General features: G+C 39.3%; 1 protein-coding gene across 1 annotated transcript; it reads right to left on the bottom strand.

Annotated features, from left to right (window-relative positions):
* PDIA4 (protein disulfide isomerase family A member 4) lies at positions 1 to 26535 on the bottom strand. Its single transcript, XM_036760240.1, has 10 exons — positions 25865 to 26535; positions 16544 to 16724; positions 11800 to 12005; positions 10145 to 10283; positions 8612 to 8817; positions 8242 to 8400; positions 5817 to 5968; positions 3406 to 3562; positions 2426 to 2659; positions 1 to 784 (listed from the first exon to the last, which is right to left on the bottom strand). Exons 1-10 carry the CDS (start codon positions 25950 to 25952, stop codon positions 369 to 371), a joined length of 1938 nt encoding a protein of 645 aa, XP_036616135.1. The 5' UTR covers positions 25953 to 26535; the 3' UTR covers positions 1 to 368.
* Positions 26536 to 27442: the final 907 nt, after the last annotated feature.

Genomic DNA, 27442 nt, shown 5'->3' with positions numbered 1-27442 from the left:
TGATTTGGCAAAGGTTTTTTTTCTTATTTAAAATTTAAATTAAAAAAAACATTCACACATAGAGACTTATCTGCTTGAGGGTTGGTGAAGTATTAAAAAGAGTAGAAGGTTAAAAAATGAAAATAATCAAGCCCAAATAATGACAAAAATAGATGTATTTTCCTTAAATATCTGAACCATACTATTATGAGGCATTTATGTCAGTTCCTTGTCTGTAACACAATGTAAAATAAAAAAAAATCAGATACTGCAACTGCTTTAACACCCAACCCCCTTTTGCCCACAAGGCTCATTTGGTTCCCCATTCAACAACCTTTCATTGGAAAACTACAGTGTATCCATGGCCTTTCCCTTCCTCCTCTTGGCCTTTAAAGTTCTTCTTTGGTCCTGCTCAGTTTTGTGCTGTGATCTTCTATAAATGCACTCAAGGATTCCAAATCTCTCTTCTCATTTTCAAATTTAATAGGGTTGTTTTTGTCAGCACGAGGAGCAAAGTAGATGCTAGGAAATCCTTCCACCTTGTAGCGGTCGTTGGTCACATCGTTGGCGGTGGCATCCATCTTCGCTATGACTAGGTTTTTCCGATGCTTGTACTTCTTCCCCAATTCGGTGTACACAGGTTCTAGCTGCTTACAGTGTCCACACCATGGAGCATAGAACTCAATGAGGACATCTGACTTGGGGTCCATCACTACAGAGTCAAATGTTTTACCCACCACAATCGTTACTGGCCCTTTGTTGTTTTTGGGCACAGGCTGGGATTTGATTATTGCCTTTAGCTTTCCTATGGGAAAAAGGAGAGACATGATCAGCATCCTACAGGTCCCAATGCAATGGCCTCAAATGGAGGAGCTTCTCAACCTGGCAAGCATCACTAGACTTACTGAGAGATCAGCCAAGACTATACATAAGCCCACCTTAAATTCCTGTGCTGGGACTGCTGGAATTCTATCCTTGGTAATCCATTCAGTAAGTTAAGGCACCAGGCTTTAACCACCCATCCCTCTCCTTTAAAATGCAAATATTCCTTAGAAAGGTATCTCATTAACTTCTAAAAGGTAAATTATCAGATTCACTCTAACATCCTAATTAGAAGACAGCAGGTCCGCAGATGGACCAGGATTGGTAACTTGGTTATTAGGAATGGTGGGGGGTGGGGAGTAGGGGTGGGTAAGGCTAACATGAAGGTGTTGAAGATAACATGGAAAATGCCAGCTTCAACAAAGCAGTTTGGAGATAGACCTATTGGACAGGAAGAGTACTTCTTGGCCTAACATCAAAGAGATAAAATACTATGGACACTTCACTCATCTAGTTAGTTTTCAAGGCATGCATAAACAACAAAATGTGTTTTATTTTTAAAAATTCTGGATGGAACTCAAATCTTTAAAAAATATATCACACCTGGTCTTCTGAGAGAATTACTGCTATTTTCTGGTTATTTTGTCACTGACAAGCATCAGCTAACAGTACAAAAGATATTCCTGTCTCTATACTCAGTCTTGCCCCCACAGACAAAAGGGAATCACATAACATTCTAAAAAAGCCTAAACAAGAGTAAAAAGACTAAGTGAGGGGCTTCCCAATGAGTAATGTGCATGAAAACAAGTTGTATCTAACAGAACTTCATGGCTTCATATACAATCCCTTTTTTATCTGCTCTTTTTATGTTCATGTTTATTAGGTCCAGAGTAACAAAAACAAGTATTTTAAAAATAAAGCACAAAGGTGTTTTTGTTTTGTTTTGTTCTTAGCATTGGCCTTTACGACACCTACTAGATGCGCTCTAGGGCCTTTTTTGCTTATTTCCTTTTGGACTATTTCTTGGATAGCTGAGATTGCCTGAATAGTCATTCTATGCATGAGTAATTATAACTGTAAAGTGGATAATGAATCTTACATTTTAAAGCAAGATTAAGAAGAGACTAATGCATATGCATTACCAAAGGGAAGAATATAATGGAGACTATAATCAGTCCTTGATTACAGTATTCCTTGGGGGAAAGCTTAGGACTACCACATAATTCAATAAACATTTATTAAGCCCTACTGTATTATGTGCCAAGCACTTGCTGGAGGCTACACAGATGGTTTTGTTTTAATTGTTGCTGCTTTCTTCTTTAGTTTTGTTTTCCATACTCAGGGGAACCTGAGATCATATTCACCCCCTTCCCTCTGCAAGGATATGAAGGTGCTGCCTCAGGAGGAAAAAATGGAGTAAGGTGTAGGTGGGAGGAGGTTTAAGTTTGTTACAACTTTCTCAAAAAAGAGAGGGTGGGTCTAGCAGTATACTGGAAATAATAGGCACCAAAGAGCTCTGAGATTCCGCTTTATGCAGAGTAGATTGAGATTAATGGTGTTCTGGCCAAGATTTCACTTATGAAGGTGCTCCTGACATCTCATTTTGTCATCCCTGCTAATTTACCTTTTTTGAATGCCAACACAAAGTCTCTGAGAGTATCGGAATCAAATTCCTCTGGTTCCATGGCATACTTCTTGCCACCCTCAGCTAGGATAGCAACGTTGATCTCTTCACCACTGTCGCTAAGTCCCAAGTCCTTCACTTCAGAAGAGTAGTCATCCTCATCAGCAATAGCAAAAGTATATTCAGGGAAGTCCTTAGCAACTTCCAAGACCTTGTTTCTCCAATACTGAGTAGCTAAAACCAATTAGAATATGTGACAATTAGTGAAAGAGCCTGCACTGAAGGTTTCTAGTTCAAGCTTCATGAAATGTTTAAGGTCTAGACAAAAAAAGCTTAACTATACTTTTGAGAATAAAAAAGACTCCAGAAAAGCATTAAAAATACACAGAAGAAAAAAAAATCAGAGGGGGACAGAAAAGGCAACTGTTAAATTTAATATATGCCTTTAAAAAACAAATTGTGCATAACAAAGTTCATGGTTTCATACATAATCCAGAATTTGATTTGTAGGTGGATTTTTAAATTCACAATTTTAAAAACCTATATTTTTCAACAGAGGTAAAGTAAACTCACATGCTAAGTAGTCTGGCGAGAACCACGTACATATTAGAACATACTAGGGCACTGAGCTAGATGCCAGGCGACCTGCCTTCTAGTCCCGGCTTTCTGCCACTAGCTCTAGCTCAATGCTCCTGCACTTGGGCAAACCACTTAGAAGAGGTGAAGTTTCTTTGTTTGCAAAAAATTCCTTCTGTGCTTTCCAGCAACATGATTCTGATCCTAGTCTATGCCAAATGATTTCTGGGGAGAATGAAGATTCTGAAGGTGTGGCATATCACAACAGAAAACATAAATATGGTTCAAAAGCTAAGAGTTATGGCTTCAGTCACTCCTACAAGAGTCATTAACCTTCAAAGACCTCTGAAGAAAGATTTAAAGTAATTAAGTGGGCGATCTGCTGGACAAATAACTGCACTTACCAACTCTATAGTCAAAACTGAAGTCCACGGTGTAATAGACAACCACCAGAGGACGTTTAGCATATCTCTTGGCATCATTGGAAGTTGTTCGATGACCAACTAATGGCACAGAATGCTTTACCACATGATCCCTGATGGCAGTTCCTTCAGTGGATTCCTGTTTCAAACACATATGAGTGATATGAAGTACAATACAACAGAGAGTTTGTGGGAAAGGGGAAATTTTTCATTGGAATTCAGCACCAGGTCGCTGTTAACAAAAACTACAGAAAGTTTATCCTGAAAAAGCCTGGTCTTAACGATCAATGAAGATTATCTACTAATTCAGGCTATAAAAATTTAGTACCTACCAAATACTTAGTAAGGGATTACCTGCTGGCTAAAATCATATGCTATCTCTCATCACGGAAAGATAACAAATACGGATCTTAAAATATCCTGGAGAACTTAATAAACTGTATTAGAACTGGACCATTACAACAGAAACATAGCCCACAATGACCCAATGATTCCGAAAAACTTAAGAACAATGTTTTCAATAGATGTCACTACCCCAAAAGCTCATAATCTCTAAGATCTAAGTAGGACAAAACCTTCTAACCTGAACAAAGACAGGAAAATAACACAGGAATAGGACTGGGAACATACCAACCTTGTTGTCACATCTGGCATTAGAATTTTAATACAGACTTTTTAAACGAGCCTTTAGGAATGAGTTTATGTCTTAATAGGCTTATTCAACTATCAAAAGTGACAATTTAACCCACCTATGTAATATATGAATCTAGAGAATAGTAGGAGAGTGACTTTTCCCATGATAGTTTCTATCTGAGCCCCATGGAAAACAATGGCATAAATAAGAACTGACATTTACACAGAGCTTAAGGTTTGCTAAGGGCTTTTTATATGGGCAGTTAGGTGGTACAGTGATAGAGCAACAGGCCTGGAGCCAGGAAGACCTGAGTTCAAATCAAGCCTCATATACTTACTAGCTGTGTGACTCAGGACAAGTCACTCAACCCTGTTTGCCTCAGTGTCCTCATTTGTAAAATGAGCTGGGGAAGGAAATGGCAAACCACTCCAGCATCTTTGCTAAGAAAACCCTACATGGGGTCATGAAGAACTGGATACAACCAAAAATGACTGAACAACAAAAAGTTTTTTATAGATACATGATCTCATTTGAGCCTGTGAGGTAGGCACTCAGATGAATCTGTGATCTTGTTCAGAAGTTCCCTCCAACAATGCAGAACATAACCTTGTCATCCTACTAAGCCTTTGCCCATGTCCTCCCATAATTTTCCAGAAGGAATCATGATTACACAACTAACCAGTATCCAAAGGAGGATTCGTACCAAATCTAGTTCTCTACCCTAAAGTAACGATGTTACTCTAGATTTACAAGAGATTCACAACTTCTGTTTCATTCAAAAATGAATAAATCAATAGTGAGAAAATGTTCAATCAGAAGACAATTCACTTACCTCATCTTGCTGGACAACATATAGAAAGGTCTCTCAGCACACAAACACAATGACTCTCTTTGGTCTTGTGCCATTCCACCTCCATTCATGCCCCGCTAGGCTGCCTAGCTAAAGCAAGGAGATGACCTTGCGTTTTAACGGCTATTCCAGCAGAATCCGGGTGAAGATTGGTTTCTCTCAAAGTGAAGAGACTCACCCCAAGATTGGCACCGTGAAGGGCCCCCTGCCCCCAGACTTTATCTATTAGGAGATGGTAGGACTGTGAGCGACACAAGTGGAGGGATAGTCCACACTGATGTGTACAGAGAACTACCTCCATCAGGGAAGTACTTTGTACACTACAGCACCACAAAAATATGAGTTAGCACTAGCAAAGTCCAGGCTGGCACTTGAGTTGTAAGTTAGGATAAAAAACTTCCTGACAGTTAAATAAAAAACACTAAGAAATGTCAACAGTAGAATGGGTGACAAAAGGCAACACTCTCCCCTACTAGTGTCAAGGGCAGGAAAAAATAATTATTAATTTTGGCTGGCTTAGTTGTGGTCTTGCCAGCTGCCCTGGGGCAGCTGCCATGCCCTCTGGGATTCTGTCATTCCGCAACAGGCAGCCACTGAGACTTGGACACGCACATAATTCAAATTGATAACCTAATGCCAAGTCTTCCAGTAAACAATAAAAATTAATTGATAGGCATTGTTTGCGTTTTATTAGCTCAAGCAGATCTGAAACCAAGGATATTTTTGGAGTTTTGGCCTTTACTCCTGGAACACAGACTAGTAAATGTGGCTCTGATGACATGCCAGGGAAGGAAACCTCACTTTTTTAAACAGAAACAAGCCAGACCAGCAAAGTGAACTGCCCAGCAACTGATGTTTTACTGAACAATGAATGACTTTTCAGTCCCACTCAGGAATATCACCACTCACCTTAATGTCTAAAACACTGATTTTTTGTTCATACTTAGAATGAAATTTTTCTGGCTGCATCACAACCAACTTTCCAGAAGAGACTTTCAGGAATTTTGCAACTTCATTGTTGAAAGTATGGTGAAATTTGTAATCTTCCCTCATGCTGTTCGCTGGGAAATGAAGGAAGGAGGGGGCAAGTAAGAATCTCTGAAATTTATTACTTTAGTCAGCCAAACTATTTAGACCCTCAGTACTGGAACTTGTGAAAACACAAGAGAATCTTTCCCACATAAGAGAAACTTGAAGTTAAAAGTTACCAACAATCAATGGTAAATGGAAACCAAGCAAATTAAATGAGAAAGCAAGTAGATGAAAAAATGGGATGTAATTTACATGCAACTTGTGCCTCTGTTAAGTATAATCAAATAAAATCTGTATTTGATATCTGTTGTTAAGTTTACAATTCTGGCTTTTAGTCATCTATCTTCTGATGGTGGGGAGCCTTTTTTCAAAGCACAGTTTTAGACTTCTACTCCATTTATATGTGTGTATGAAATAAATTTTTTATTCTAAAGAGGACTTCCCAGAAATGAAACCCTGTCATAATATGACAGAGACCACCCCAGGGAAGAGTAATCAGAGAAATTCATTTTAATAGAACTCTACCAGATCTCTACAAACTTGGTGTCAAATATTTCTATTAACTTGGTTCTTCCATATACAGGCTCTACAAGAAGTTAAATGGGCAGCATAGTGGGTACAAGAGGTTAAAATCCTGCCTTGGGTACTTCCTAGCTATATGACTCTGAGCTAATCATTCTCAGCCTCAGTTTATAGATCTGGAAAATAGGGATAATAGCAGCACCTCCCCCACAGGGTTGTTGTAAGGATCAAACGAAATAAAAATGCTTTGCAAAACTTGAAGTACTCTGGTGGCTCTTGTACATTTTTGTAAAAAATTAAATGGAAATCTGATTTAGTGGGAAATTAAATGTACCCTATCTCCAGATACCTCCAATTATTTTAATACTACTTGCTATAATTTGAGGTGTAGAGCTACCTCAAAGACCTCATCCTTTGTTGCTTCTTAACACAGATCTCCTTCACCCATACGTTAAATGTGGCTCTCCTCTTGACCTTCAAGTCTTTAAATGGATACACATTTTTGGCACTGTCTGTTGTTTGCTTCTGCCAAAACCTGTCCCCTATCCTCTCCCCTTTAAGCACAAAAAATAGCTTCCTGGAAGTGGTAAGTATCAGCTGCCACTCACAGCCCTCCTCAGAACACAAATAACTTGTGTGTAACTCAAGTTATCCACACATTTATCATACACGTCTATAAATGTCCCTGCTAACGTATTGTTCTTTTGTTAGCACCAGTCTTCTGAAAGGCAGTTTGGGATAGAAGATAGACCTGGATTTAATGTCGGGACCTCTTGGGTTCAAATCTCAACTATGCACTCTACTAGCCATATGTCACCACAAGTCCATGACTTAATACCCCAGGGACCCCCAAGCAGCTAAGAATCTAAGTTGGAAAAGAGAAGCTGACAAAATCATGTCGAGATAGCTCCTTCCCTCACTACCAAAACACAGGTGTTGTGTTTCTCTCTTTAGATTTTTAATTACTGGTTCTTTTAGGGTGAAGATCAAGATCTGATTTTTTTTTTCAGGTTCTGAGTGACAATAATCACCCTGAGTACTAAGCATACATGAACAGCATTTTGTGTCATGACTACAAAAACGACAGTGGATATTTGGACAGAGGAAAGGAGAAATACTAATCACACCTTTGTGAATTGCCTCAGACCGGTTTTTTAATCATCTGAAACATACTGAAGGGGTAGGAGTTTAGGAGGAGCACTAAGAAGTTCTAATCATGGGAACAGGGAAAGCTGGCCTGAAGAAGGCACTGCAGTCAGACTCTCAGTCACAGAGCAAGGATGATTCTAGGCACACAGGGTTCAAGACGGGGGCAAAATTGAGGCGGAGATCAGCCTAAGACAAAACTGTGCTTAAGGTTCTCATTGACTTCTTATGTGGCAGTATTTTAAATCAACAACAAAAATAGTGACAGTGATTTGATTTGAATGGGCCTGACATAATGGAAATAACAACGAATTTGGAGTTACATGATCTGGGTTCAAATTCCTACCCTATGACTTTGTATCTGCTTGAACTTAGACAAGTCACTTTATCTCTGGGGACCATTTCATCATAAAAATGGGATGGATGAGATAATTTTTGAAGAGATCTGTACTTCTTACCTCACAGGGTTTTTGAGGGGAAAGCATTTTGTTAAAACTCAAAGGACTATATAAATAAGTTTTGAGGTTTGGGGTGGGGGGAAGGGGACATATTTAATTTGAACAAATGCCGTAGGGCAGCAAACCCCAGCACAGTACCGGCCATTCTCTTTCTCACTCATGGAAATGCAACTTACCAGTTTCCTGATAGAGCTGGTAAGCTTGGTCATCAGCGCTGTTGAAGATACCAATGATAATGACATCATTCCCATCCTTCAGGAATTCCTGGACTTGTTTCACAGCCAGGATTTCTTTGGATGGAGGTTCAGACTGTTCAATCATGTAGTTCACGATACCTAGAACCAAAGAACAGGTCTAAGAAGGGTAATAGCTCAGTCCAAACAGATCAACTGCTGCTTTCAAACTGACAGATCCAGCCTCTGTGCTGGCCAATCTCTGCTTCAAGTGTATCTTAGAAGCAGCTTTTTACTCATGCTTTTCTGGCTGACAACTCCCAAATCATGGTGCTATTCCTCCCCAGTATAGTCTTAGCAAAAAGGCCAGTACCGTATTTTTCTCGTGGGCCGTTGTAATCAAAAGCCTTCCCCTTGCGGAAGATCTTCAGAGTTGGATATCCAGTGACATCAAACCTCTTGGCCAGGTCACTTTCTTCAATGGCATCTACTTTAGCCAAGGGAATGGGTGGAGAACGCTTACTGAGTTCTTTTGCAGCTTTCTCATATTCCGGAGCAAGTTTCTTGCAGTGTCCACACCTGTCAAGAGAAGCAGATTTTTCAAGTAAACAACTCCAACAAGGATGAATCACAGAATTTCAGAAGGGATCTCAGAGGTACCCTATATCAGGAAAGGAATCTTCACCGAAACCTTAAAGTTAAGCTAACTCAGTGCATGGGAAAAATAATCCTCCATTCACAGAACAAAACAGAAGACAAAGTCAGAGATGAACAGCTGTCTAGGATTTATCCTGACTGCCACCCTTAAAGACAAGCTGGGGTCTCTAAACATTTAGCACTGCACAGTTAAGGCAGGTGAGAAAATGCAGACAATTTATACTTCTTTAATGTGAAGTTCTTTCTGGCAGTTTTCCCAAAGAGAAGACCTGACTTTTTTACCTAGCAATTCAGATCGATGCATCAAAACCTAATTATCCAAGGAAATAATGGATACCCAGTTTGTCTTAATCAACTACAACTAAGAATAGGCAATTTTCTGCTCTGACACATATTGGTTGAGTGATCCTGGAAGTCACTGAATCTAGTCTGTGCCTCAGGTAACTAAGTCTCTAGAGACTATCCATTTGTCTTTACAGCTGCCCAGATGCATCAAAATAAACTTCCTCATCAAGATCTTCCTAGTCCAATGAATTCATGGATCTGCTCCAAGAAAAAAATTTACTGTTCATCAGAGAAAGATGCCTGATGTACCTATGTTTAAGGTTGCTGTATGTAATCATGTTGCTTTATACATAATAATTAATGCATGATAAAAATATCGCTGATTAACTGAAGACATTCTGAATTAGCAGAAAAACTTACAGAATATTTTTTAAAAGATAAATTTCATTAGTTTCTATTGCATATACTAAGTAATACTTGTTGCCTAGATGAGGTCATTAGAAGACTTATTTCTCAAATCAGTCCGGTAGCAAATGTTTGCGATGCAAATAGGTATTAATTCTCAGAGGTATTTAAAACGTTCTCTGATTATCTGTTTTATAATATTAATTTGTACTACCAATAAGAATTTTCAAAGGAGAGAGAGCCTACTATATTAAAAAAAGATTTCATGTAACTCCAAACTGCAAATTAATTCTAAGACTTAGCTGATGCTCACCATTCCTAGACCAACTTTACAAGGACCGCCCCCCTCTGATTTTTACCAATATTTGTACTGCTTTGTTCACTTATTTTTTTCCTCCTCATTATTGTGCATCTTCTTTTCCTGATGAATCTGTGAGCTATACTTTCTTTCAGAGCCTCATCACCACTGTATCTATCTCAGGGCTAGGCAAGGTGAAGGTGCTTAACAATTATTTAACAGCAAACCAGTCCCAATTTACCAAGGTAATGTTCATCTTACCAAGGAGCATAAAACTCCACCAAGATGATATCTGCATCATTCACAACTTCATCGAAGTTGTCTTTAGTGAGCACCAGGGTCACTTCAGGTGGAGGGGTCCAGTTAGGCTGAGAAACCTCTTTGACTTTAGCCACAATGTCTGAAAGAAAGGAGATGAGAATGATCAAATTTATCAGTTACTTTCTTTGACACCACTGAAGAATCCTTTGGAGGAGAATAAACAGGTTCTATGTCATGGGTGTCTAGAACAATCTGAAAAGGACCAAAGAATGGGAGTAGGAGATGGCAGACATAAGGCCAGACATAACAGAAATTCTTGCCTTAGAAAACTGCTATGGGAGGGGACCAAACGGATGTGAGACAAATTTCCTTCTCAGGCTGTTGTCTTTAATTCCCTGGCTTTGTGTTGCTGCCACTACCGACTACTTTTTCTACCCTCAGCCTTGGATTTGATTACTAACTTTCACATCTTATTGACTTTAGCCAATCAAAGCTTTCTGTAGCCAAGGGGGTTATGTCCCTTGGGTTCTGTTAATTGCCTCTAAATGACCCTTAAATCACCTGCTTACATGGCCCCAGGAGGAACTTAACCATATTCCCTTAAGAGATATCACACAACCATATTTTCAAAATCCTTTTTATTCACATTTCTCATATTTTCTTATTCTTTGAGATGTGAGTAGATGGGTCACCTAATGGATAATGTAGGACTTGGAATAAGGAAGATTAATCAAAATCCTGCTTTGGACACTTCTCTATCAGACTCAGTTTGCTCAACTTGTAAAAAGGGGTAACAGCACTTACTTCTCAGGGCTGTTGTGGGGACCAAATGAATAATGTATGTAAACCTTAAAGCCCGATAAATACTAGCTATTATTATTACACGCACTGGTGGACACAACCTCACGTCTGCTCCCGTGTGTAAGGAGAGAAGATGCCACAATTTTGGCCCCCATCAGTTCATAGGCTGAGGGGTCCCAGTCACTATTCATCCTCTAGGCTTCGATTTTCACACATCCAAAAGATAAAAAAGAGTAAGTATAAATCCAAGGACCTGAATTCAGTCCCAACTGTGATACTTACTCATTAAGTGGCCTCAGCCATCAAATGACAACAACAGTACATCTGTACTACCTACTTTAGAAAGTTATGAAGAAAACATTTTGTATACTTCATAGCAGAGGTATCAAACTCTTCCCAGAAAAAATCCCTTGTGAAGCTGAACCAGATTAAAAAATATATGGGAAATGTTTAACAGAATGAACAAAAATACAAGTTGTGTTTTATACAACTTTTACAGTATTTTTATTCGTATTATGTTGTATATTACAGTGTTTTAAATAATTTTATACAATAAAAAAAATAAGTTAATTTGTGGTTTTGTAAGTCAATATGCAGCCAGTAGTGATCCATTTGGGTGTGACTACACTGTTTTAAAACACTATACAAACCTGAGTTATTAATAAAAAGAAACAAAGATTCCTAGGATAACACATAGTTCTAGGTCAACTAAATGACCCTTAAAAGGGCAGGGGGAGCCTGTGGCTCTAGATCCCCAAAACAGCTTCTCCCAAGCACTCAACCAAACATTTCAGCACCCATCTACGAGCAAGGTCACAGGCTTAGGCTCTAAGCAAACCAAAGGAGCAGCTTACCATCTTCTGTTCTTGGGCCATCATAATCCACTGTCTGCCCCTTCTTCAGGATTTTGATGGTGGGATAGCCTCCCACATCATACCGGCTTGCTAATGTAGATGCTGCTGTTGCATCAATTTTGGCAACAGGGATAGGAGGGTCATTTTCTTGAAGGGTCTTAGCTATTTTTTCATATGTTGGAGCAAACTGCTTACAGTGACCACACCTGGGAGGTAAGATTTGGGGGAAGAGGAAAAAATAGTTAAATTTAAAGATTTTATCAAATAAAAAACATGCAAAAATAAGATCATTAGTACTAAAATTTTAATTGTCAGGAATTCCAAATCTTTTTTGATTCACAAAATGGGCAGGAAAGATTTTCAAGGCTGCAGAAGATACCTTTCTGTGTGAGCCTGAGAGAGAATTGACTGAACTATAAAAGCAGTTAAAAAAAATACAGCAAAGAAGGGGGAGGAGCACAGTTGGCAACCCCCTTCCCCAATGCTTCCCAAGCAGGAGGTAATTAGTCATAAGGAAGAAAATGGATTAGATTGTCCCCAAACTAGCCAACAGTTTTCAATGCTTGTTGACTGAACAGTCAAGAATATTTAACAAGTCCCTTCCCACAGATACCACTGTGCTAGGGATTCTGAGAGATAGTTTGGAGAAAATAAAGCCTCTGTTCTCATAGAGCAACTTTTTTTAAGGTCATGGGACCATTGGACTGTCTGGTGAAACTTATGGGTGCCATCTTAGAGTAATGTTTCTATATGCATAAAAACAAGTACACTGGATTAAAAAAGAAAGCAATTATATTGAAATATAGATATCAAAATATTAAAAAATAAATTCATGGATTACAGATTAAAAACCTGTCAAAGAACTTAGGACTTGGTAAGGGGTAACATCTCAATAGCTAACTAACATGCAATATCACTAGGTATTATAGAACAGCAAAATTAAGTTTACGTGAGGTCTAGGGGATAAAAGAGGCAAATGGGGCAAGAGCTTCAGCCAAGTCTGTGAATAGATTTCACAAGGGTGGGGGGGAGAAGAACAATAAACGTGAATGGAAAAATACTCTAATAATTGTATTTCAATTTTACTTCACCTCTACAGAAACTATAAAGATATCACTGCCTGCCAGGTTCAACCAAAACTCTCTTCCCTTCCAAAAGGACAAAGAACATTTTAAAAAATTAAATACGTTGAATGTATCCTAATAAAGTCTAATTCATATAAAATATACCATTAAATGGAGGGTTAGTAAGCAAAAGAAGCAGTGATCACAAAGTGCCAACGTGGCTTCATCAATAATAAACCTCATTTCCTTTTGTGATAGGATTATACTATATTGGCAGGTCAGGGGAAGGCTATATAGCTTATCTAGATTTTGGTAAAGAATCTGACAAAGTTTCCTACGTTAAGTCTTATGGAAAAGATGAGGTGTAGGTCAAATCATCAGATGCCAAGAATTTGGAATGACAGTCACCTTTCTATTACTGGGTGCTCTTGGATTTTGTTATTATGTAGAAATGCTCTTAATTTTTCAGGGTTTATTTTTTAGCCTGCAATTCAGCTGAATCTATTACCTCAATTAGTATCTTTGCCGATTTCCTAGAATTTTCTAAATAAACCATTACAGCATCAGCAAATGGGAGTTTTGTTGTCTCTTTGTTTATCTTTATTATGCCTTAAATTTCTTTCTTATCTTATTTGCTATTACAAGCATTTCTAAAATTATATCAAATAACAGTGGGGAAAGTGGGTATTCTTGTTTTACCCCCATTTTTATTGGGAAAGACTCTAGAGCATCCTCATTCCATATGATGCTTGCTTTTTGGTTTTAGATAAAGCAAAAGGTAAACATTAATTTTTTTGATGTCAACCAGAAAAGTTGACCTCCAGTGAAATATCTTAAAGATCTATGCTTTTGGCCCTGTGCTGTTAACATTTTTATCAATGACTGGGATAAAAGAAAAGCTGGCAAGCTTATCAAATATCCATATGACACAAAGCTGGGAAAGGGACAGCTATACACTGGATCACAGCTAAGACCCAAAAAAGATCTGGACAAGTTAGAACCGGGAGCCAAACCTAATAAGATGAAATGCAATAGGGACATATGTAAAGTCTTACTCAGATTTTTAAAAGAAATCAACTTCATAAATATAAAAGAAAGAAGTAGTGTGGACATGGGTGTTTTATATGGGACAACTTTAAAGTCAGGTGTTTTGAATTGCAAGTAGCAACTTGGGAAAAGATCTGAGAGTTTTAGGGGCCTGTGGGATAAATGAGCTACAGTGAAGTAACAGCTAAGAAAGCTAACAGTCTTGGGCTGCATTAAGCAAAGGATCATACCCATGACTAGGGAAGAGCTGTTCCACTGTATGCCATCCTGGTTAGACCTCTAGAGCAGGGGTCAAACATTGCAGACTGAACCAGATTAAAATGGAATTGGGAAATATTTAACTTAATAAATAAAAATACAATAGATAATGTTAATATGTGGTTTTCTAAGTCAGTATGTGACCCTAATCTGGTGAGCCCATTTCTATTTGGGTTTGATACCACTGACCTAGAAGACAGTATTCAATTCTGAATGTCATACTTTAGGGATGGCATTAAGGTAGAGAGTATCCAGAGGAGGGTAACTAGACAGGATTATGTCCTATGAAAGTCATATGAAGGAACTGGGGGGATTTAGCCTGGAAAAGAAAAATGTGAAATAGGGTTGGAGGACATGGTAAATGTCTTCCAAGTATTTGAAGAACTGTCATGTGGAAAAACTTTTATTGCCTGGCTTCAGAAGGCAGAACTAGGACCCATGAGTAAAAGTTGCAGAGGCACAAATTTAAGCCTGAGGTACTCTCACAAGTTACCCCCTCACTCAAGGTCTTCCAGTACAGTCATGGGCTAGACTAGAAGGGACCTCTAAGTCCCCATCCAGCTTTGACATGCCTTGATTCCCACTTTAGAGGAGAAATATTTTTGTCTGTAGGGGAAATTATTAGAGAATTAATAGATTAGATTAGACAAAACAACAGATTATGCATGGAAAAAAAGCAATGTTTCCAAAATAAAAAGGGGGATCTAGATGGAAATTTTGTGTAAATTAATACCTTGACATTCAGTTACCTACATGAAACTAACAGAAATCCAAGAGCACTACTTATTCTCCAATGCAGAAATGGCCACGAATACATTTCCAAGAAAAAAATGAAATTTTTGATAACCACCTAAAAAAAGTTATATTAATCTTGTTAACATACACTCTTTGATTAAATGAGCTGACTACAGGGACTAAATATTTTAAGACTACTAACACGGAAAAGGCTCTACATGTATGAAAAAACTGCATTCATGACTAGGAACTGGGGAATGGCAGAGTAAATTACAGTGTGGAAATACTGCTGTTGTGTTATAAGATGACCAGTGTGAAGAATACAGATACCCAATGTTTAAAGTCTTTCTCATACACCTATTTCTTTCTTAGTCCTTTTAATTTTCTCTCTAGAAATGATCTCATCCTTTCATTTTCCAGTGCTCTGGTTCACAGCTTTCTTACTTCACACCTAAATTGTCATAATGACCTACAGCAATCTCCAGCAGCTCCCTTCTTCAATCCATCGTTTACATGGCGGCCACAAGAAACTTTTAATATTCACGAATTTGAACTACTCTGTTGAAAAAACTTTTAGTGGCTTCTCAATGCCCAGTGAATAAAATGTATATCCTAATTTAGCCTGGCATTTAAAGCCCTCCACAATCTGACTTGAACTTATATTTCCAGGTTTATTTCTGTTTTACCCCATAAGTAACAAGTATTTACCTACTCCTTCCCACTAATCACTCACCCAATTTAAGAGGAAAAAGAGAGGGGACAGAAATCTAATAAATGTATAGTCAAGGAAAACAAACTCCCACATTGCCCATGTCCAAAAAATGTACATCTTATTCCGCATCTTAAAACTATTACTTCTTTGTCAAGCGGTCGTTAATACATGGCTCATCATCAGTCCTCTTTTCCAGGCTCACTTTATATATGTTTATATAATGTCTTTCTCATTTATATGTGCAATGCTCCAGCCAAACTGATCTGATTCCTTTGATGTAGTCCTACCCTCAGGCATCCTAGAACAGGCTTCCCAACATCTTTTCCTATTAAAATCCATTCCAGGCTCTAACTTACATGGCCCTTCTTCCACGAAGCCTTCTCTGATTACTGCTTTTCCAAACTAGAGGAGATTTTATTTCCTTTTGATATATCAGCCATGCCCCTGTTAGGTGCTGCCTAAGAAGCTGCTTTAAATTTATTTTAGAGTTATTAGTCTACATCTCTATTTCTAATAAACTTTAAACTCCTTGAGGGCAAAGATGATGTCAATTTTCACCTCTGTATTCATACCACCTAGCTCCATGAAAAACACAACACAAAATTATTTTAAAATGTTGGTTAAATAGAAATGTTCTTACTCTCTCCCCCAAAGAGCTCAAAAGATCTTGGGTAGTCTGATAAGAAACATAAGGTCTCAAGCCAATAAGTATGGACAATGGACAGAAGAAACTTGTTACAGCCAGCAGAATTAAAAATAAATACTGACTATAATGAAGTACTTTAAGAAATGATATTCATGAGTTGTTATGGCTGAAAAATTCATGGCTCTTTAGCCAATCTGGTGACCCTCCAAAACTAGGTAGGTGGATCGCTGGACAACAGGTGTATAGTATATCACCACTCACGTAATGCCTAAATATACTAACCACGGAGCATAGAATTCCAGCAATACAGTGTCTTTGTCAGCCACAAAGGTGTCAAAGTTGTCGTCATTCAGGACCAGGACTCCATTGTCTTCTTTTACTTCTGAATCATCTTCTTCATCTTCATCATAATCTTCCTCCTCCTCCTCTTCTTCATCAATGGCATCATCTTTAATAAAAGAATCTGGAAAATAAAACCCGCACATGTATTAGTTAAGAAAATCACCTAATGGATTATAAATTTAAAGATCAGCAATTGCAAAGAGTCACTAGCTACTAGTCTAGTAGATTCTAAGGAAAAACAAGAGAACCAAGAGGAAAAAAAATAATCATTTTTATTAAATATCTACGATGTTTCAATTTCAGGAGAATCTGAAAAAAGAAGGCAACACCAAGTATTTAATCTCGGCTTTTTAATCTAGGCATTTTTTTTTAATTTAAGAAAATGGATTTTGTTTCTCATAAAAAGTAGCCAAAAGAGGTTTACAAATCTTTAAGGGAAAACTCTGGGCTCAGATGTAGATTCTTTTTTACTCAAGCATGCCTAAATTTGGCACTTCAGCGATCTTTATGGTCACGATCATTAATCTGTAAAGCCAATTAATCTCAGTGGACACTACATGTCCACATGCTTTCACTTGATGTTCCATCAGCAAATAATTCTGAGAGAATTAGTAACACTGTTGATGGAGTGGAAGGTACATGGGAGCAGGAATCAGAAAGACCTGGCTTTTACCTAACCATGGACTTAGCATATCCAGCCATGCCCTTGGGAAAGTCACTTAACCTTAGGCTCAGCTACCTCAACTGTCAAATAGGGAAACACCCTTTCCCCTGCTTAATACACAATCAGGAGGGCTCAACTTGAACCCACATCTTGGCTTCAAGGTCTGCTTTCTACCTATCCCCTCCACCTTAAGAACATTAATGAAAGTGCATTCTTTTTGTTACAACAAAAGGAATAGCAGAGACAAAAATTCTGATTTCTTTTAAATTGTTAACTGGGCTACATAAGCATGAGAAACTTGAAAAAGTAAGAGCATTACCAGATTAGTGATAAGCCACATAAAGAAGCCAGAGCTATTAGAAGAATTAAAGGTGATATCCCTGCTAATATTTGCTACAAGAGTGTTTGGGAAGTGAGACTTCGTTTCTGCGAGTTTCATCCTTTTAAGAGCCGCATACTCCTTCCAAAATTACCAGTGGACTTCACAGAACCCCTGTGCCAGAATGTGCCATAACTGTTACAAGGAACAGTTTTTCAACTTATGAAGTGTTATTTAAAATAAATTCATTGGCTATTTGTGCTCAGAGTGGCAAAAATACAGCACAAACAAGAGGCTGAGAAAGTAAAACATCAGGTATTATTCTTAAATGGACCCACTCTTTCAAACACACCCTGAGCTCTGTAAACAAATGAAACCAGGTTGAATTTACACAGTTATAAATTAAACTTGACTATGTTTAGATTTTTGGTTGTTTTGTTTTTAACCGGGATGCTCTGAAGAGCATAGAATACCATATGCATTACCAAAGAGCAACATGTTCTCAAATCAAGTGTCTTATTGATGTATTCTGGAGTCCAATACAAACTTCAAATGATATACCTTTGGAGAATATTGGGGAAAACTGACTTAACAGAGACCCCATAGCATACTGGGCCTAGAGAGACGGACTCCACTGGTCAGAAGACCTGGCTTTAAGTCTCACCTCGGACATACATTTGTTTTATGATCCTGGCTAAGTCACTCAAGCTCTCAATGTCCCAGACAATTCTCAAGGACAGAGGGCACAAAGGTAATAATCTGATCGGTAGAGGAAGCTTTCTTATTAAATCAATGAATTCACAAAGAAAACAAAATGAAAAAAAAAAAAAAAAAACCACAGCCGCAAAATCTATGTAAGTACACAGAGGAAAAAACTAGAAACTAGATAGAACGTATATATATTGTTAAAGTTTACTTAAAAAAAAAAAGCAAGTGATGAGTTTTACATGTGATTTTATTCACATATAAAATGTTCACATTAAATTAGGACGAAACACTTGACATCCTTCACCTTCTTCTTTAGTAAAATGTAGATAATAATAGTACATATGTCACAGAGATGTATCCTGTGACTGCTTTATCTATGGGGGAATGGATTTGGGTTTCATATTCCTATCAAGTGTGTATACAGGAAAGCCTGAAACTGCACTATGATTTTTGGGATACCCTGTATATACTGGAGAACAGATCCTTATCAAAGATTCTGACAAGACTGCCAGAGGACTAGATACCTTCTTACCTTAGCTGCATTAATCTTATTCATGAAAAAGCTTTTCGGCTTTATGTAATCAAAATTATTTATTTTATCTTTTATAATCACCATCATTCCCTGATGGGTTAAAAATTCACCCTCAAGAAGATGGCTTAGCCATACCAGATCTAAAACTGTACTATAAAGCAGCAATCATCAAAACTATTTGGTACTGGCTAAGAAATAGAGTGGTGGATCAGCGGAATGAATTAGGTAAACAAGATGGTAGTAAATGAGTACAGTAATCTACTGTTTGACAAATCCAAAGATTCCAGGCTTCTGGGATAAAAACTCATTATTTGGCAAAAACTGCTGGGAAAACTGGAAATAGTGTGGCAGAAACTAGGCACAGACTGTATACCAAGATAAGGTCAAAATGGGTACATGATTTAGACATAAACGATGATACCATAAGCAAATTAGGAGAACAAGGAATAGTTTGCCTGTCAGATCTATGGAAAGGGAAGAATTTATGACCAAATAAGAGATAGTGAACATCAAAAAATACAAAATGGTTAATTTTGATTATATTAAATTAAAAAGTCTTTGCACAAACAAAACCAATGCAACCAAGATTAGAAGGAAAGCAGAAATATGGGAAATAACTTTTACAATGTTTCTGTTACAGGCCTCATTTCTCAAATATAGAGAGAAATGAGTCAAATTTATAAGACTACAAGTTATTCCCCAATTAACAAATGGTCAAAGGATATGAGCAGGAAGTTTCTGGATGAAGAAATTAAAGCTATCTATAGCCATATGAAAAAATATTCTAAATCATTATTGATTAGAGAAATGCAAATTAAAACAACTCTGAGGTACCACTAATATGACAGAAAAAGAAAATGATAAATACTGGAGAAGATGTGGGAAAACTGGGACACTAGTGTACTGTTGGCGGAGCCGTGAACTGATCCAACCTTTCTAGAGAGCAATTTGGAACTATGCCAAAAGGGCTATCAAACTGTGCACACCCTTTTATCCAGTAATATCACTACTAGGCCTGTATACCAAAGAGAGCATAAAAAAGGAAAAGGACCTACATGTACAAAAATATTTATAGTAGTTCTCTATGTGGCAGCAAAGAATGGAAATTGAGGGGATATCCATCAATCGGAGAATGGCTGAACAAGCTGTGGTATACGAATGTAATGGAATACTATTGTGCTGTAAGAAATGACGAGCAGGCAGATTTCAGAAAAACCTGAGAAGACTTACATGAATTAATGCTGAGTGAAGTGAGTAGAACCAGGAGAACATTGTATACAGTAACAAGCAACATTTTGAGATGATCAACTGTGATTGACTTAGCTCTTCTCAGCAACGCAATCATCTAAGACAATACCAAAAGATTCAAGACGGAAAATGCTATCCGCATTTGGAGAAAGAACTATGGAGTCCGAAGGCAGATCAAAAGCACACTAGTTTCACTTTTTTTGTTTGTTTTTTATGGCTTTTCCCTTTTGTACTATTTCTTCTTTCACAACACAACTAATGTGGAAATATGCCTACATGATTGCCTACATATAACCTGTATCAGATTGCTTGCCATCTTGGGGAGGGAGAATGTGAGGGAGAAAAAATTTTGAACTCAAAATTTTATAAAAAACGAATATGGAAAACTATCTTTATGCGTAATTAGAAAAAATAAAATACTATTTCCAAAAAAAAAAAAAAGAGAGAGACAAAAAGAATTATCACCTGGACCACAAAGACCTCTAAGATCTTGAGAATGGAGTTCACCCTCTCTCTCCTTACCCATCAGTTCTTCCATACTTACCGAATCTGTTATTTGCTTTTAGAGCCAGGGCCTCCCATCTCTTAATTCTTCTTTCTTTACAAAGTAGATCTTGTTGGTTTTTTTGAGCAATATATAGTTTTTCCAATTATATGTAAAAATAACCTTAACATTCTTTTTTTTTTAATTTTGAGTTCCAAATTCTCTTCCCCTCCTCAGACAGCAAGCAATTTAATATAGGTTACACATGTGGAATCATACAAGACATATTTCCTTATTAGTCATGTTGTGAAAGAAAACGGGCCAAAAAAACCCCTGAAAAAAAAATAAAGTGAAAAATAGTATGCTCCAATCTGCATTCAGCCTCCATCAGTACTTCCTCTGGAGGTGGAAAGCATTTTTCATCACGACTTTCCCAATCAACTACTTGGATAATGTGCTCACAGATTCCTGAAGTCCCTGAATCACTCACTCTTACTCTTTCTCCCCTATTGCTTCCAAACCAAAGGATGTCATTGGAGAAAGACCCACAATGTATAAACTGGTTTGTGTTTTTCAGTTGGATGGATCCCTTTCTGCTGCTGATTAATTCAAAAACAAACAAAATACAACACTCTTTGTCATTTCCCTAGTAAGTAACTTTTCTAAGTTGTATCTATGTTCAGGTTACCAACCCCAACTTCCCCACTCCTGGAAGATAATCTCACAATCTACTCTGATAAAAGCTATCAGAGTTTTAGAGAGTGTATGGTAGCAATCAATAACATTAAGCACCCGCTAATATGTCAGGCCCTATGCTACATGTTGGGGATATAAAAAGAGCCAAAAGACAGGCCTGACCTTAAGAAACTAGTGAAAAGAACACTGGACTTGGAGTTAGGAGATCTCGGTTTAAAACTTGGTGCCAACGCTACTGCTCATGTAACCAGTCTCATCTTTAATTTCCTCACTGTAAAAGAGAGATGATAATACTTGTAAGACTTACTTCACTGGGTTGTTATGAGAACTAAGTTTTGTAAACATTAAAGCACTTTATGAATAAAGCACTGTATAAATGTGTATTATTGCCTTCCCTTACCTCTTCGTTTTTCTTCTTTCCTATAGTCTTAGAGGGAGATATTCTTTCTTGCTTGGGGGTCAGTTTTGTGGAGCAATGGACAGAGGTAAACCTAAAGTCAGGAAAACCCAAGTTCAAATCTGGCCTCACACAGTTGGGAAGTCACTTAATTTGTCTGCCTCAGTTTCCTCTTCTGTAAAATGGGAATAATAATAGCACCTCCCTCACAAGGTTGTTATAAGGATCAAATGAGTATAAAGTGCCTAGCACAGGATCTGGCCCATAGTATGTGCTATATTAATGTTAGCTATCATCATTATTATTATTAAGCTAACTAATACAAACCATATATATGTACATATCTGTGTATGTCTATATTTATTTATTCTTTTCCTTCCAAACATTCCAAGGTCCATTCTGTCTCCCCACCACTACCAAAAAAACCCTACAACCTGGAATATTTTCTTTTGTAAGTCTGATCAATTCTTTAGAACATGGCTCAAGTCCTAATTCTTCTCTTCCTTCTCTCATTACTCCAGTTCTTGGTGGCTCTGCTCTTCCACTGGACCACAGCACCTACCATCTAAACCACAGTCCAATAATAATGATACAAAGATATACTGTTTGTGTACCCTTTCCACAGTACACTTAGAGCTTTGAATAGCAGTTTCACAAGTATGTCTCAACTCCATATCATGATATACTGTTAGGACTAAAAGAGCTTTGCAGAAGACTTAGCCAAACCAATAAAAGTTAAAGGAGGAATTGGCCCTTTTTATTTTTGTATTTACAGGAAGATCCCCAAAGAAGTGCTTAAACAGAGCCAGAACTTACACCTATGAATTAAGGGCTGCCTATAAACTCCCTCGCAATGGCTGACAATGGGGCCTCCCAACAAATTAGACCTCCAAAGCAGGACTGGGAAGGTAAAGGGAAAGGATACAAATAGGGATGATGTCAAGGACCCAATGGCAAAGTGGTCTTCGGACAGCAGGATGGGGTGGAGTCCATGCTTCAGGGGAACTCAGGCAATTAGTTCCACGAGGGGGTCAGGACAGCTGGCAGTTCCACAGTCAGATCAACTCCAAGATGGGGAAAGTTCCTGGTAAGATGAGTCTTTTTGGTTTCTAACCCCTGAGGTCAGAGGCAGGGAGAATACCAATCACCTTCAAAACTAGAAGTTTATACTCCAGAATATTATAAGTATAAAAGTTTCCATGGGGTGTTCCAGCAAGAAGGGGGCAGCACAGAGAAGAGGGCAGAGCTAGGGAATAGGCAGCTTGTTAAGACAAAGAGGTAAGCAATACTCCCTCAAGAGACAGTAAACTCCCTGAGGTTAGAAACCATTTCTTATAGTTTAACAGAGGACATAAGGGGTCAAGAAGCAACTTGCTGAATTCTACAGTTTCCCTAGTCAAACACTGTACTTTCTCTCTACTTCGATCCCAACCAACCACTGTAGGTCTTTTTAGAATGTAAACCTGTTTAGGATTATATATTTAGATATACAGAACTTTCAACTTTAAAAAGCACTTTCTTCACAACAACTATGAGATAGGTGGTGTATTATTCCCATTTGACAAGTGAAGAAACTCTGATTCAGAAAAGGTCAAGCATCCCGGTCTTACAATTGTAGGGTTCTTCCACCAATACTACTCTGCCTTCAGGGGCTGGGAAGGGATCTTTTTGGAGTAGATAATCATTTTAGAGTCAATTCTCAAAAATGATTCTAAATAATTTGAATCTATTTCCCAGATTATATCTCCATTTGTGAGGTGAATGCAATGTATCTCCTTACAGCAATGCCTGAAAACCGAAATTCAAACACATGAAAGGAGAAACTGCTGGCTCGGTAAAGCCGAATATTTTCTAGTTCATTCTTAGGCCAAATGCAAATCAGGGATTACTCATAATCATGAAAAGTTCAGTTTCATGTAGAATATCATCTATTTTAAGGTCAGGGAGGAGTGTTATACTTTTGTTTCTGTACCCTACGTCCCTAGCAGTTCCTTTCAAATAATAAGTGCCTAATAAATGTTTGTTGTATATGCTAGGACATCCACTTTTTTTGGCTACTAAAGGTACCGCTTCAAGGAAAAAAAAGCATTTAATATTCTTTTGGCACTTTCAAGACCTATGTATTTTTAAGAACAAATTAAATACCAAATAAAACAGTATTTGTCCAACTTTAACAAGGGCTTGAGTTTAACCTTTTGCTATTTGTCTTGTAGAATGAAATAAAAAAGGACCCAGTGATAGTTATCTTCTAATCTAAGACATTTAATATGTAACTCAGCAGAGAATAAAAAAGAAATTTGGTGATTATACTTTGGGGACATTTAGATGGCTGGAACTCAAGATACATTAAGCTTTTAAAAATAAAGTTTAAGGGGGAAAATAAACAAGTTGCTCTACCCTGCCTGAAGGAAAGGAGGTCTAGGAAAAAGCATTAGAAAAAATACATTCCCTGAGATTGGAGTTTGAAAAACAAAGAGCTGCATTATTTTCTGAAATGGGGTGATTCAAGATAAGTAGTAAGAGGCTAAGCTAACACTGAATAGGGATTCTTACCTGGGGGTCTGTGAACTTAAAATTTTTTTTAGTAACTCTTTTAATATAACTGGTTTATTTTGTCATTCTATGTACTTTATTGTATGTATTTAAAAACCTTGTTCTGAGATGGGGTCTACAGGTTTCACCTGTCACCAGGACATCAGAGGAGTCCATGACACAAAAAGTTTAAGAACCCTTGCTCTAGTCTAGAGTGAACACTCATCTTCAGAACTACCCAGAAGTTATGAATTCCATTAATTTCCTCTACTAAACTTTAAAGCATAAAGATTAGGTGAAAGTGGAGTGATCTGGGTTACCTGTTTCTACAGTTGTATGACCTTAATTTCCGCAAAGCCAGAGAATTGTTTCTGGTGTTTGGACACCTATTTTAATTTACTTTTTTTTATTCGACAAATCATCTCGATTCTCTCACTGAACCCAAGAGGGTGGTCAAACATACTCAAACCATCTGCATTATTTGCATACCCCAGTGGACACCAGGCCCATCGGACTGGAAGATGGTCCATCTAGGGCTAAGCTAACTTTCCCCCAAAATGCAACTTAAAATCTCACAAAGATGATACATATCTCTTAAGCTTAAAAAGTACTATGTAATTTCACGCTTCAAAAGTCCATTTTAAGATCATTTTCAGTTTAAACAAAGACTACCTTGAGTCTGTGATCAAGATAGCTCTATGTCTGAAAGAGAATCAAGCACCCAATTCCACTATACAGCTAACAGTGAGTAGAATGCTTGGATTTTTATTTGTATTGCAGCAACCTCCACTGGGGATAATCTAGGCGTCTAGATGGAAAAGGTTTTGCAGAGTGCTGATAAAAGACTTTGATTTTGCCTAACAATCATTATTGCAAGCAATACTTGTATTCTTACATTCATACAATGCTTTCATGTGAAAAAGTACTTCCACATTTACATCTTAATTCAATTAATAGATCTCTAGTTACCTTCCTTCCTTTCAAAAAACATAAAATCTTCAATTCTCACTTTAAACTAAGAGCCCTGGGTTAATCATTCGCACCTCTAACAGACTTAAAAGAAAAATAATTCTCAATTCTTTTCTGTTCATCTTTCTCCAGTTAGAGATTCCTGCTTCGCTCGTCCCGCTCTCCCTTGCTCATCCTCTTCAAAAACCTGGCTTTGTAACACAGCGATCCCCCTCCCTCTCTCCGCAAAAGAAACCTCGTCGGCTTCTCAGGGAACGAAGGAATGCGGGACTCCGGCAGGGGCATGGACGGGTACAAAGCAGGTGAGAAGAACAAGGGATGGGAATTTCCTCCAAGTTTAATGTGCCTTGCGCCTGCTGTAGGGGAAGGCAGCAGCTCATGAGGGAAGGAAAATGTCCGAATCTTTCTTCCCAGCCTCTTAAGGGATCAGTTAGTTACTCCCTCTTCCAGAGTTAAGATGCCTGTAAGTCTCAGGATGCTTCCTCCTTCCCTGGTCGGCCCCAAGATCCACAGAGATGGAAAGGTGGGGTCAGAGGCCACAGGAGCTGTAGCTCCTGACAAACATCTCCATTCCCCTTAGTACCAAGCTAGGTGCAGCTCTGAATTGACTCCAAGAAACCGTCGCTCACCTGGGTTCCAACCCGCCCCCTCGGACGAGGCCCCGTCCCACGCAACAAGGCTGGCAGGCCTCGGGTCCCCGCCGCAAACTCACCCTCGCCCGCTTCATGGGCGCTCGCCAGCACCAGCAGCTGGGCCAGTCCCAAGAGGAGGACCAGCAGGCAGGGTTTGCGGAGCCTCATTGGGGAAGCTGCAGCCAACCAGCCCAGGTGCGGTCACTTCTCCTGGCTGCTCCTCCTTCTCGCTCTCTTCCTGGCTCTGCAGCTTCTGGCTCCGGCTCGCTGCGCTCAGGCGCGCCCCCGCCTCTCCCCTGCCCTACTGGAGTGAGAAAAGCGTGGAGGAGAAAGAGAAAAAGCCTCCAGGAAGTTCTCCTCGGGGATTGGCCAGCAGGGGAAGGAAGCTCCAACAGCTCAACCAATCCCAGTCGGGCGTCCGTTGAAACGGCGCGTGGAGGAGTCCTTTTAAAAGGTCCACGCCCACTTTCTGCCCTCCCTTCAGTTCAACCACTCGGAGGAGCCAACCCCGCAACTCCACGAATCCGCTTCATCAGCACTAGCGCCACCGCTTTAAAGAGCCGCCTTCGAGGTTTTCTTCCTTCCTTCCTCTCCCCGCCCCTTGGGCCCCCCTCCTTTTCCTGTTTTGCACACGCCCCTCCCGTCGTCTTTATCCCGAGGCGGAACGAGGGCGCTTAAAAGCCCCGAGCCTGCTCTGAGGTGCCTCTCTCTGATTGGCCGCCTGGTGGTTACCAATCAACGGCTGCCACTCGGTTCTCTTCGAGAGTCCGCGAGGAGGAGTGGGGAGAGAACAAAGCGGGAGCAGGGAAGCTGGGGGTGGGGTGAACGCGGCGGCGGCGGCGGCGGTGGTGGCGGTTGCTTCCGCTTGCTCCGGGCCGTTCAGCTTGCGCCGCGCCGGACTGGGCTACTCCTCGGCTGGCCATTGGCCGGGCTGGGGGGAAGGGCTGGGGGCAGGGCTGCCGGATTGCGGGGCTTCTCCGCCCGCGCCTGTGCCCTATTGCGGAGTAACGCGTGTCCCAGCTCCGGGATACGCTGATCGCGCATCCTACCCGCGCTCGCACTCGGGGCGAGGCCGTGGGGGAGCTGGCCCGATAGCTCACACCTAGTGGCACCAGGAAAATGAAGCCGCGGGCGCGAGGCACTTTTAGAGCGGCTTCCGTGTGTCCAAGTGGGCAAGCCTTTTACCTTCCACCGTGGAAGAAAAGGGGCATTTCAATACGTACAGTGGAGGAAAGGGAGAGGGATGTCCCTGGGCAGGAGGAAGGATGCATGGAGGGGAAGATGTAGCGGAGAAGAGCCGGCGAAGGATTTCTGAAATAACCAAACGCACTTAATTTGGTCCAGCCAAGCTCACGTGGTTTAAAGGGAATCTGAGGCCAGTTCGAATTACCCCCTCCCCCACCCTCGCAAACTAGTTTGGCAACTAACTAGTGGCTTAAACCCCTTGATAGAAAGAGTGCAGAAACGTTATCCTGAATTTCCTAGTGCAGTTAGTGTCACGAATTCCACGAGAGCTGGGACTAGGGCTTGGGTTTGGGGGTGGGTTGAGGTTTTTTTGTGTGTGTTTTGGCCTTTTTTTTTGTATCCTCAGCACTTGTCTATTAAATAGTAGGAGCTTAATAAATGCTAGTTAAGTAACTGACTGAAATAAACATACT

This window comes from Trichosurus vulpecula, chromosome 5 (genome assembly GCF_011100635.1).
Source record: "Trichosurus vulpecula isolate mTriVul1 chromosome 5, mTriVul1.pri, whole genome shotgun sequence".
NCBI lineage: Eukaryota > Metazoa > Chordata > Mammalia > Diprotodontia > Phalangeridae > Trichosurus > Trichosurus vulpecula.
Note: the sequence above shows the minus strand (reverse complement) of the source record. Positions and strands in the feature narration are given on the sequence as shown.